Source organism: Aulonocara stuartgranti, assembly GCF_965226115.1.
Source record: "Aulonocara stuartgranti genome assembly, chromosome: 22".
In the NCBI taxonomy this organism is placed as follows: Eukaryota; Metazoa; Chordata; class Actinopteri; order Cichliformes; family Cichlidae; genus Aulonocara; species Aulonocara stuartgranti.
Window position 1 is genome coordinate 36,031,666 of NC_138957.1, and position 13,059 is coordinate 36,044,724.

The window sequence follows — 13,059 nt, forward strand, 5'->3', positions numbered from 1 at the left end:
AATATGGAATTATCAGTAGTTTGATAAAGAAATACTGTGAGCATTGACACGGTCGTCCTCTCCTTACCTTTTCTTCTAGATTATGATCGTCCAATTCCTCTTTTTTAATTCCCAGACTCCACTGACTTAATACAAACTCCTGTAACTCGTCCCAAACACTCATCTGCACGACAACTTTGAATATTTTTGCACGTTAAGTATCCAGATGCTTATCATTTGAAAGACAATATCTGAAAACATTGTTACTTAAAATATGACAGTTTGAATGATGTCATACTTGGCTGGTAATACTTAGACATTTGTACAAAATGTCTCACAAAACGTAAACATCAAAGCTCAGTCTGACTTATTTAAAGCTTTTTATCCTAACGACCCTCAATATTGTCAACACTGACTTTCTAACCCAGACTCACACATCCTGACTGGGTAACCCAAACTTTAAACTCCTCACCTTATTAACTGACTCATAAACCTGACCTGGTAACCTTTGGTAACCCTTGTCTCTGTGTCTCTTGCTCCTTCCTTCTTACCCACCCCTTTGTTCTTGCTAACCCAATCAAAACCCTACAAATTGCTCCAAAACACTGCTTCCTGTGGTGGCGGGGTCGGCCATCTTTGTTTTGGGCTTTTCACTGCCTATCCGCCGGGCTGCTGGTTGGCTCATTGCCTGGTTGGTCGGCATCACAGAAGGCGAGGATGTCACTGACGGCGGCGCTGTCCCCGCAGTCCAACTACCACCCAGCGTCTTCCAGAACTACGGTGAGGTCGAGGAAGACGATCCGTACCGCTACTACCAGCCCAACTACCCGGCCCCTCGACCAGTGGCGCCTGATGATCCCGCACTGGCCCTGGGTGACATTGAGCTGAGGTCTCCTGGCGTCTACCGTACCTCTCGGAGTGTGAAGGAGGAGGAAGAGAAAGTCGGGACGAAGAGGCGACTAAAGAGAGGCGCTGCGCGGACTAACTGAGAGGAGTTGATTCTGATTGGGCGGCTCGGAGCTGCTATGGACTAATCAACAAGTGCCTGATGTAAAGGATTTCTTATGGACATTGTAGAGGGACGGGAAGGGATACCAGTCGGGACTATTGTAACATCTATGCTACATTAAGAAAACTTTCAAAACAATTTACATTTTGTTTTTCATTTGTCAACAATATTGTTTGGAAATCGTCGGATCTTAAAGAGGGTTCATGTTTCACAGGTGAACTGTTCTCACAGACTGTATAACAAAGGTTCATGTAGCCACCAATGACGTTCCCCGCTGGTTTCTAACGTTTCGTTTTGAATCCTGTTTGGTTTCCTGATGCTGTTTAAAGAAGCAAGGGATCAATGTGAGAAACCAGTGGAAATGGTCAAGGGGTCGTGACCTCTCAGTTCATAGACACATTAAAGTACAGTAACGTGTCAAAACTGGGCAAAAACACAGCCGTCCATTATTTTTAACTGCTTCAATAAGGATCATGGGGAGGAACAGAGTCTCTCCTAGTTAACACACAGTGAGTGGTTTATCACAGGGCTGTCGGGCTGTTTGCTTCAACCAGTGGAATATTTAATTCTATCCACAAGAAGGGAAACCAGTACAACAAGAGACATAACCACTTATAGATACACATGGAAAATGAACACTAGGAACACTGGTGCCCTTCTCATTGTTCAGTCATTAACAGTTGTGCTTTAACATGAACTGACCAAGATGTAAACGATCTAAATGGGCCTCAGAATGTAAATGTCTTTGAAGCAGAGTTTGAATCTCTGCAGTCATCAGGACACAGCTGCTGGATCCCAGGTTAACTTCAATCTACGACTCTATACTCCATCTACTTTAATGTCTGCATTAAATTCTGTCATTACAAAGTAAACACAGCTTGAAGCAGATTGTTGAACAAAGTAAATAAAACCCTGACAAATATCTAAATGTACCACTGCTTACCTTCAGTCCCTCTGATGATAAATGGTCCCTCAGCTAAATCAAACGCTGCTCCCTCAGTCCTCACAACAGCAGCTGAACTGCTCTGAACTCTGCATCTACACACAGATGATCTAAACTAATGGAGCCTTAAACCACGCCCCACTTTATCATTTTTATTCTTTATTGGACAGTTGATTAAATAAAGTGGGTTTTAAAGAAGACTGAAAACGACTGATTTTGACCCTGAAAGTTTCAACTTTAAGGTCACAGATCGACTATGTCAGTTTCCCCACAGACTTCTGTCAAACGCTGCCACCTTCTGGTCATCAGAGAGAATTTAGGGTTCAAGGCTAATCAGACGTAGAAGCTACATCCTTCTTTTATATACAGTCTGTAACTGTCCCTGTGGTCGTTAATCAGAGACTCGTCTGTCATTTATATTTTTAACCTGGTTGGTTAAGTGCCTCCAAACGGTCCAGCAACAACTTATTTCAAACTGTCTCCTTCATTATTTTTTCTTTAAAGCCTGTTAGTCTTACAAGATTTTATTTTACTCTGTTGCTTCTCTGACAGAAAAAATAAAATAAAAATATCCAAAAGGTTTTGATTTAAATTGCAAAGTGTTTGATGACAATGATGTAATCTGTTAGTGTGTTGGTCCTGTCCTGCATCAGTCTGATTATTACCTCCAGTGTCTTTGTTTTAAAGCCTTTTTATGTAAAGTTTTGCATGTTTTTGTTTATTTCAGTTACCATGCAGTGTATCATTTTCTAATCATAGAGCCATACAAACATTTTATTGTTACATATTCATATTATTTTGTAGTGCAGGTGTTGTCGCAGTATTAAGCTCAAACTGGTCTCTGTGTTTGGGGAGGCTGATGAAAATATAAGTTGTAAAAACTGAGATTCTTTCTGTGTAAATGTATTTTGGTTCAGTTTGTCAACCCACAGTTTTACTCAGAGAAGCAAATTTAACAAAGTTTAGTTGGAAAAAATGTTATTTTTCACAACGCTCTGTTTCTTACTTGGTGTTTTTATTTAGTTATCACTTCATTTCTTGTCTTTATATTCAGACTTTAATCCTTTAGTCTCATTGTCTGAAAAAAATCCCAGTTACGTGGAGGACTATGCTTTTATTCAACCTTGTTTGATGTGAATTTGGCCAGAATTTGAACTTTGAACTTTCCTTCTGAGTTTAGTGTTTTGAAGCCTTCAGGTCTGTGAGGAGAGCAGTTCCCTCTACACCTCCGACCAGAATGTTTAAAAAATAAAATCGAGGAATTAATTTATTTTTCACTGGTGTTGATTTCTGAGAACAATAAAACTGAAGTACAACCATCAGTGCTGCCTGTGTGTGTGCTGGTTGTAAATGTGTTGCTGGACTGAAGTCTGATTAAACTTGAAGTGAGCAGGAAGCCTGTTGGAGCTGCAACAGCAGGAGGCTGACTGGAAACTTTCAGGTGAGTTGAAGTTTAAAATTACACACATTATGTTTGTTACACAGCAGACGATATTTAATATATTTAAGGGACAATTTACATTAAATGAAAGAAAAACTTGTGGTGACCAGGAACATATGCAGATGTGATCTGACAAATGTTCATTAAGGACCCATAAATGTCCATAACACCAATTCTGGGACCAATGATCAGCCTGTCCACCCGTCCCCACCTCTGACTGCTCCTCCAACAAAGCACCAGTCAGTTTGTAGCGCCTCCTACTGGCAGAGGGCCCACAGTCCTGTTAACACAAAGCTCAAGGTGGGATCCTGACGTCACGTTCATTATTGAGGTGAGTCTTGTTTTTCTCTTCATGGAGGTCACACTTGTTCACACTCATCCTTCGTTTATATGTTTATGTTAAATCTACACTGACCTGTACCCCGTGCTGTGACCTACACGGCAGCCTGTGACCAGAGATGTAGCAACACGTTGCACAACGATGTTAAAATGCACAAAACATCTTCAGTTTAGAGCTGACACGTTTGGGACGTTGCAGACGATTACAGATTTTGTTCATGTGCATTTTGTCTAAAGAGTGAAACATTTCAAATCTGACACGACATCAAAATATTTATGCAAACAAATCAATCTTGTTGCTGAACTTTGAATTAATCTTTGACAGAGGTCACTGGTGGTGATTAGACTCTTATCTTCCAATATTTATTATATTGGGAAATATAATGAATATTGTAAAAATAATGAAAAAGCATTAAACTAAAATTTAATGGGTAAAAAATCATGAAAATATTTGAAGTTGAAAAACCTGAAAAACACCCAGAACTGTAGTTTTAGGACCAACAGGCTGATGAATGAACCAAGTAAAGCAAAGTAAAGACAAGCTGCACTTTGACTTTTATTAGAACAATTTGCTGGAACTACAGAGTAATGAAGTACTTCAAGGTTTTGTGTGGATGACTTCCAACCTTACTGTACAGCACAGAGCACAGAGGGACAATATATGTAATCAATATATGATGCAGAATGAACAAGTAAAGACTGTAAGCTGAGTCTGAGGCTCATGCAGGACATTTCATAGTGAGGTGTCTTTGGTTGGATTATTCAAACATTTACATCAAAGCACCAAACTCATTTCTCACAGATGAAGGTCTTTGAGTCAGAATAATATAACGCTCTCCATCTCCCATCACGGTCACAGCAGATTCCACGGTATACAGGATAAGGATCTGACCATCCTTCTGCCCAGAACCTGTCAGAGAGATCAAATCTGATATGAAACTGGACTAAACTCATAACTATTGTCACATTCATATAAATATGCGTCTCTTTTGGAAGATTTCCAATATTTGCTGTATTTCTTTCCCAGGTTTCTCGCCCACTTTCCCTCCTTTAGACTTTTCTCTGAGAATCATCATGCACACTAAAACAGCTTTCAAGCTTTGATGAATATGAAATCTTCCTGCTGTAAAAATGGAGAATAAAAAGAAGTCAGAGCTGACTTTCTGCTGTTTGAAACTGTTTGTCAGCTGTTTACAGACATCACTTTGAAATGTGTGTCTATCAGGTCATATTTACTGAAGCTTCTTCCTTCATATGTTCTGAAGTTTTACAAACACCAAAGAAGAAGAGACAGGAATTCTCTGAAACACTTTTTGTTCTGTGAGAAAAGAAACATTACAGCACAAAAACATGAAGACAAATTGAACAAAGTGAAATGTGTCAGTCGCTGCTTTGAACATGTTTCAATCCTGATTCCTTCAAACTGACTTGTTGTAACTGAACGTCATCACAGACTGCAGATGAAGAGAGTTCAAGCACAGCTGTTCATTCAAAGGAGGATTTCTGCTTTTCTTTACATTCAGTTTGTGGGGCTGTTGGAAAATAGCTCAGCTCATGTATTGCTGATCTATCTTCCAAAACATCAGTGTTTCACTTCTAAATAATAACTCTGGAATAGAAACAAACTAATGTCTCACCTTTCTGTCAGCGCTGATCCGTCCACCCATTCCCATTTATATCCTCCTGATGTCTGTTTGGCTTCCAGACCAATCCAGGAATCTCCTCCAAATTTACTGACAAATTCCTGTTTGAGAAGAGACACAAATATTGTCTCCAGTCATGATTCAGCACTTCTGTTGTAGTGACATCATCTTGTGAACATGTCTGAAGGAAGAATAACTGTGATGAAACTTTTCTTCCATTGTGCAGAAATCAGAAAGAGCCAAAGAATCGATGAATATCAGCTCCTCCTGTAGCTCAGTCAGTGTTGCAGTGGAATCAGTGTTAACAAATCATTTGATTCAGTTGGATTGAATCAGAAAAATAATCTGGATTATGAGGATTTCTCTCATTTTATAACATTTCTGTTATTTCAATGTTTTGTGTTGACTTGGTTTCTAAGGATCATCTGAACTGGTTCCCATTTAATCCTGGTTCTTTAACTGCTTTGAATTCCTCTCCTTCATAATTCAATGTGAATCTCCAGTTTGCTGTATTGTAATCGATCCACCTCCCAAATCCTGCAATCATTTCCTGAATGGATTCTCTAATCTTCTCTCATCGGTTATTGTTCATAAAGTCATTTTAGTAGATGAGTCTAATTTACTTATTGATGATCCCTCTAACAACACTGCCACACAATTGATGAACACTGCAGCATCATTTCATGTAGTGCATCATGTTGTTGGCCCCACACATAACGCTGACCTTCCACATGTCTGACCTACTATCCAATCACAGATGTATCATCTTTGACAGGCTTACAGTCAGTGTTGTCTTCCCAGAGACAAACTGCTGTCACTCCCATGTCTTCTAATGACTGTGGACATTTTTAGATTTCTTCACTGGCAACATCAACAGTATCAGGTCAGAGTTCAAGTCTGTACCTCTTCAACCGCCCCAAGTCTCTCCTCCAGTTCTGTTGTTGGAGTTCAAACTCCTTCCTGCTGCCATCTCCCCCTGACTTCTCTCTATTAGAAACCAGTCGCTTTCATTTCAGCTGACTTTCAAACAGCCAGAGTCTTTGTGAGTGGGATCAACCCTCCTTACATCCCACTGTTTTAAATCAAGTTGCTCGTCAGCTCCTTCAGATCTTTGATCAATTCCAACCTGGTTCCAGACAAACCACAGCACTGAAACAGCTTTCATGAAAGTTACTAACCAGATTCTTCTGCGCTGGGATAAAGACTCCATTTGAGTCCTGCTTGACTTCTCTGCAGCCTTCATACTGTTGATGGTGCTCCTCTTATTAACACACTACAAACTGGCATCACTGGTGCTGCTCTCACATGGTTTTCTTCATACTTATCAAACAGATACTTCATATTAATCAATGTGTGTCCTCATCTGAGTCCCACATGCCTCAGTCCTTGGACCAGTTCTGTTCTCTTTATAAATGCTGCCCCTGTGACATCTGCTTAATGGTTTTAATGGGATCTCCTAGCACTGCTGTGCAGATGACACACACACTAATGCTTTTCTGTCGAGCCTCTCCTGCCTCAGTGAATGCTTCTCTGTCATCACTTCATGGATTTAAACTTCCTTCATCTCAAACTGAAGTTGTGCTGTTTGGCTCAGTTTCTCTGAGGAGGTCAGTCAGTACATCGTCCCCCTCACCAGTAACATCCAATCACCTGTTAAAGATCATTTTGAGCCTCACATGTCAAAGGTCAGCCAGTCTTGTTTCCTTTAGCTCAGAAATATTGCAAAGATCAAATCTTTACTGTGATTCAATCATCTGGAACTTTGAGTTCATACTTTCTCCTGCCTGATTATTGTAATTCACTTTTCACCTGCATTTCTCAGTCCTCCATAGTTGGTCTGCAGTTAGTGCAGAACTCAGCAGCAAGGCTGCAAACAAAACCTGGCCTGCAGTCTCATATCTCACCTATTCTTGCTTCTCTTCACTGGCTTACAGTGAAATTCAGAATCCTCTTTTAAATCCTGTTATGAACATATAAAGCTGTGCATGAACAGGCCCCTGCTTATATAGCAGAGCTTCTTGGACCTTATCACTGCAGCCGGCCTCTCTGATCATCTAATCAGCGTCTCCCAACTGTCCCTCGCTCTGATTTGAACACCAGAGGCCATCGTGCTTTTGAGCTTGTTGCAGCCAAACTGTGGAACAGCCTTCCTCAGACTATCAGGTCAGCTGACTGTTAACGGCTGAAACTCATTTTTACAGGTTAGCTCTCCCTCAATCTTTTCCCCTTTATTTTCCTCCATAGTTTCTAACTGTTGTGTTTCTGATGGAATGAATGTGCTGCTTTGTTTATGTGTCTGTATGTTTGCACATGTATACTTATCATCAATGTGTGGCTTTAATTCACAGTATGAAGAACTTTGTAACTCACTGTCAGCTCCATCAAAGATCACACAGACATGAACAAACACACCCACCTGTTCCTCTTTGCTGTTTATCATCACCAGATCAGCTCCTTTATCCTGACAGGCTCTCCTGCTGTCAGACCAAGTTTCACTCACAGTGGAATTAAAGTAACAGCTGCATCCAAACCTCGTCCATTCTTCTGGACACTTCTCTTAAAGTCAAACACATGTTTTAAAGTCAGACTTTGTGTCCTGTTGTATCACATTAATCTTTGGTTCCTGTCATTTTCCCTGTAAATGCTTCATTTAAACTCAGGTTTTCTCTCTTATTCATAATGAACTGAAACTTACATTTATACAGAGAAACTGTTACACAGCATCAAACATTTAGGATTCAAAACAAAGACACAATCAGGTTATCACTGTGTAACACTGATGTTTTCTATCAGTTATTCAAACTTTATTACCTTCTATCTTCTCCTTCAGCTTCTTCACTTCTTCCTGTAACTGACTGTTGAGTCGTTTTGTTTCTGTAGAAAAAATCATGTTAAAAATGTAAATATAAATTTTATCTGACATTAGTATTTTCTTGTTAATTTTAAATACTTTCTTACCTTGATGTTCAGTCTGTAGCTCGTTGTAACTGTGGTTCAGTTTATTGTGTTTGAAGTGAAGTTTGTTGAATTCACTCTTGTTCAAAGCATCTGAAATATTTCAGTGAAATCAAAATAAAATAAAATAAAATGAGTGAAACATTGAACAGAAATAATCTTCTTCCTCTGCTTTGTCAAATATCAATAAGAGTCAGAAACTTGCAGCCATTGCTCTTTAACATGTCCTGTGGGTGGAGGTGTTAGAACTACAGGAAATCTGATGAGCTAAATACGTATCAACTGTGAACAAAAACCACTGACAAGATTCAGAATAATTGTGCTTCAGTGTGGAGGAAGAAGGTGAAGAGTCAAACAGCATTTCTACACCTGTAGTCAGAGATGTTATCTTTAGGTTTTTGAAAGAACAGACAAGCTGCCGTGGGAATCAACACTTCCTCATATCAAAGGTGTTTCCATGTGATCAGGTACTTCCTGTGGAAGTACTGCTCTCACTGTGTGTTTCCTGTTTTACTCTGAAGGAGTTTGTAGGGCTGAGCTGCCCTTGACTGTGAACAGTTTCTCCTGTTTATGTTAGTTTGGGAGGTCAGCTGCTGTCATTTGGTTTGTTTCTTTTTTTTTATCTTAACACAAGAAGCTGATTCAAAATGTCAAATCAGTTACCAAATCCGTCTCCAACTCTGACAGTTTTTAATAGTTTCTTACCTTCCATCTCGTCCTTCAGCTGCTCTTTTTCCAAACTCACCAAAATATCTGGTTAGAAATGCAACAAAACCGAAGATTTAAAATTTAAAATGATTTAAATAAAGTTTTTCATTTTCCAATGAGATGAATGGAGCTAACATTAGCTTGTTAGCTACCTGCTTAATGCACCAAGTGAACTAACTAGTCGCACAATGACAGACGGCCACTGTCTAACATAGTGTGGCTGCACCTGCATCAGTCTGCAGCAGATGCTGCTGCCTGTCTGCTTTGTTGATGTAATCACAGAATCAGCGTGTTGAGTGAAGAGTTTGAAGGAACAACAAGAACATTCACTCCACAACACACACAAGATATGAGCCAGGAATCATGCACACAGACACACACCTGCTAATCAGTGCTAAGTAACAGACTGATGAAATACTAGAAGCTCAGTCAGCAAAACCAACGTGTTGGTCAGGCTGTACCACACAGCAGCTCATATTATTGATCAGAGAATTCCATTTAAAATGCCACCGTGCAGTTTTTATGAGGAGGAAACTATCCTTAGAGACCAAAACTCATTTGGTCCTGAATGGAAACATGTTTTTACTGCAGCAAAGGTGCTCATTTTAACATGGGAGTGTATCATGAGCATGATAATAAAACTCCTCACAGCGTGTTGTGATTCCAGCCAGAATCAGCAGATACAGAACCACCAGCTTCACTTCAACAGCTCTGAAACGGCTTCTTTTCACAGCTGGAAGCTTCTTCTGGGCTTTTATTTCTACGAAGGCAAAATGGAGAGAAAAGAATTTGTTAATTTAATTATTAAACATGTTTTAATCATAATTTGTTTCCCATTTTTCAAGCGTATTTTATTGGTTTATCGTCAGAAAGACTTTCCACCTGCAGCCGACCTGATGATGAGCTGAACAAGTTCATTCCAGCAGTTTTGATATTTACAGGAGACTTTGTCACATGTTTGTCTTCAGGTGACTTTTACATATGTGAGAACAGAGACTCTGATTGACAGAGAAACGCTTTGATGTGACTCAGAAACAGACGAATGTGTATCAGCGTGTTTCACACAAAGACCAGATCATGAGGACAATGTTGGTTATTATAACATGAATATTATGTCATTAAAACAATATCTCCATGATTTGCTGAAATGAAAACAGAGTTGTTATTCATTGGTCTGATTTCCTGTCAGCTAAAACTAGCTGTGACAAGTGTGCTTCGAGTAGTTTCTGTGGTTATACTCGCTCCACAGTGTCGAGCAACACTTCCTTGTTTCTTATATTTCTGCCTTCACCACTGATCTGTGAGATAACTCCTCCAACACTTTTCTGTCAGCTTGTTTCTACACTTACTAAAATAACACACTGATACTTTAAACTAGACACTTTTTATCATTTATTCTCTAAATAAACAGAAAACATTAAAAAATATAGAAACATATAAACCATGATAAGAGCAGAGACTGCACACCTTCACCAAAGCTTGAACTTTCCTCCACACCATGAATAAACTGAGTCTCTGGATCCAAAAGCTTTGATGGATCTGTATTAGTTTGATATTTTATTGAGAAGATGGAAACAGTCTCTCCTGATTCCTGATGCCTCAGTATTTGATACTTACCTCCGTCCTGTGTTGAAACATGGACCTGACGGTCTGTGCAGGAGTCCACATTCTCATGGAGGAGGACCAGTCCCTCCAGTCTCTCTCCTCTGTCCCCTCCTTTGCTGTATTTCACATTCATGCTCAACTCTGGATCCTCATCAATGATGGAAGACATTTTAAGATGCTCAGTTTTCAGCAGTATCAGTTTCCTGTGCAGCAGAGCCGTCACTCAGTCGCTGTGTTTCTCTGTTAACTGGAGCTTTTCTATGTGAAGCTGATTCTGATTCTGCAGTAAATCATAAGTAAATGTTGGTCCTCTGTATTCTGATGCTGCTGTCGCTTCGCTGTCTCTGTCTCTCTGTGAGCTGCTTTCAACAGGAGGTACAGACGTCATAACAGGAAAAGCTAAACCACATTTTGTTCATAGTTAGAATTAAAACTGATAACACAAAGTCCAGATAAACAGAATCAACTTTCTGGGTTTGTTCAACAAATTAAACTAAATTTCCTTCAAAATAAAATGTTTGCATTTTATTTTATTTATTTATTCATTCATGGTTTGAGTTTATGAACTCTACTTTTTCACAGATATTTCTTTGTTGTTGTTTTTTGGACAGAGACCATTGAAACAGTAAAGAAAGTGGAGAGAGAGGGGCTGAGCTGCAGCACAGAGCCTGGGCTGAACATGAACCTGAGCCTCTGCAGTACTTTTTACTGCTGCTAGTCTTTCTGTCCTGACAGATGTGATGATCTGATCTGTGACTAAATAAGAACACAGACGTGTTTATATGACAGCCGAGTCACATGATGGAACAAATTTATAGGACAAAATGATAAAAGTGCATCTGAACGGTTTCTGAAAATATTTTTCTTATCTGATATGAAACTCACGAATACGTTGTGCAACATGTAATGTGCCACGCATCCTCGTGTCCTCATTTGACATCATCAGATGTTACAGCCGAGATAAAATGGAGGGGGGGGGGGGGGGGGGGGAGAGAGAGAGAGAGAGAGAGAGAGAGAGAGAGAGAGAGAGAGAGGTTGACAGCGAGTCTTGAGATGTGAGAGACTTGTCATGTTTAGTGTGTTTGGAGTGTGTAGATAGCAGTGTCAGGAAAGTTCCTATGAAAAAGTAATTAATTATAGTAACTAGTTACTTCTTCAAAAAGTAACTGAGTTACTAGATTCTAAAAGTAATTAATTACTTGAAAAGTAACTTTTGTGTTACTTTAAAAAAATGTTTAACACTCTGGGGTCCAGGGTATAATCCATTTTTAACTACTTTTGATGTTTCCTCCACATTTCACCTTTAAAAACTATTTACTTGCCTTGTTTGGTCTCATTCTTTTCAGCACAACCTCACGTGTCTGAATTTACAGTCATTTTTTCATTCTGACAAACTGTATTAACACAACTGATCAAAATCAGACAAAAAACTGTAACAACCACAAACATGTTTAATGATCATATTTCATAACTTTAAATGCAAATATAAACTGTCAATTTTAAAATCCTATGCACAAGTTTTGCAAACAACAAAGTTATTTGCATCCATTTAATTTTACCTTGATTTTTTAAATAACCATTTCAAACTATTTACAGAACAATCAACTGTTCTTCAACAAGATGTCACACAAATTATTTGTGCCAAATATTTCTGTCCACTATAAAGGAAACATCACAGCCTGATACCTGCAGGTCTGACAGCAGCAGGTGTGACACTCCTGTTCCTACCTGGAGACAGCAGTCGCCTCATTGTTCTGACACACAACACAAAACTATCCACAACACTACACACTAACTACACAAGACAACACACTAACCACACACTCCAAACACACTAAACGTCACAAATCTCTCTCTCTCTCTCTGTCACTCCTAAAACTTCCCCCTCTTCCTAAACAACCAAATGTCATGTTGCCATATCATTTTTTAATTGGTCGACATGGTGCATTTTTCCACCAACACAAAATGGGTGTTTTTGTTTTGTTTTTTTTTTATTTTTTGCTCATAAGCAGAGAGGTCTCGCTGCGCTGTCCTTAGACAGCAAACGTGACGAAACTATTGAGGGAAAAACGCTGCGTATATCTTGTTTATCATGACTCTGGTTTTACGTGGCACAATTTACAAACCTTGTTGCTTTGTCATCTTGAAGTGGTCATGTGATTGGCTTACCACGACTACTTTATTCTTCCTCAGTCAAACAGCAGCACTCGTGCCATTGTTTTGCCCCCTGAGCTCCAGGTGTTGTGCCAAAAACTGATCGTCTACCAGAAAGTGATTGCTGTCCGTGGGCAATCTGTAGCATCCAGATTACTTACAGCTACTTACGTGCAACTGATATAAGATGCAGTAAGCTGAACACAGCTTCAACCGTCTGTTTGTTGAAAAATAGTAACGCGAGTGCATTTTCTTGTTAGTAGCCACAGCTGGACTGGCGGTG

General features: G+C 39.5%; 2 protein-coding genes across 13 annotated transcripts in view; one reads left to right on the forward strand and one right to left on the reverse strand.

The window, feature by feature from the left end:
* col14a1b (collagen, type XIV, alpha 1b) overlaps positions 1-3,253 on the forward strand; it is a 175,906-nt gene extending 172,653 nt beyond the window's left edge. The window contains exon 49 of one of the 2 annotated variants that reach the window (XM_082520442.1): positions 688-3,253. In XM_082520442.1, the coding sequence (XP_082376568.1) occupies positions 688-968 (281 nt within the window). In that variant the 3' untranslated portion in view covers positions 969-3,253. The remainder of the gene's footprint in view (positions 1-687) is intronic. The other variant, XM_082520443.1, reaches the window with a different exon arrangement.
* Positions 3,254-4,222: 969 nt separating this feature from the next.
* The window catches only part of LOC309699524 (C-type lectin domain family 12 member B-like), a 45,349-nt gene continuing 36,512 nt past the window's right edge, over positions 4,223-13,059 (reverse strand). For 4 of the 11 annotated variants that reach the window (XM_082522606.1, XM_082522598.1, XM_082522597.1 and 1 more), the window contains 3 exons: positions 8,313-8,402; positions 8,166-8,228; positions 5,504-7,910 (listed from right to left, as the gene is read on the reverse strand). In XM_082522606.1, the coding sequence (XP_082378732.1) occupies positions 7,519-7,910; positions 8,166-8,228; positions 8,313-8,402 (545 nt within the window). In that variant the 3' untranslated portion in view covers positions 5,504-7,518. Of the gene's footprint in view, positions 4,622-5,348; positions 5,456-5,503; positions 7,911-8,165; positions 8,229-8,312; positions 8,403-9,014; positions 9,063-9,666; positions 9,778-10,634; positions 10,975-13,059 lie in introns of those variants that run through there. The other 7 variants (XM_082522599.1, XM_082522596.1, XM_082522600.1 and 4 more) reach the window with 6 other exon arrangements.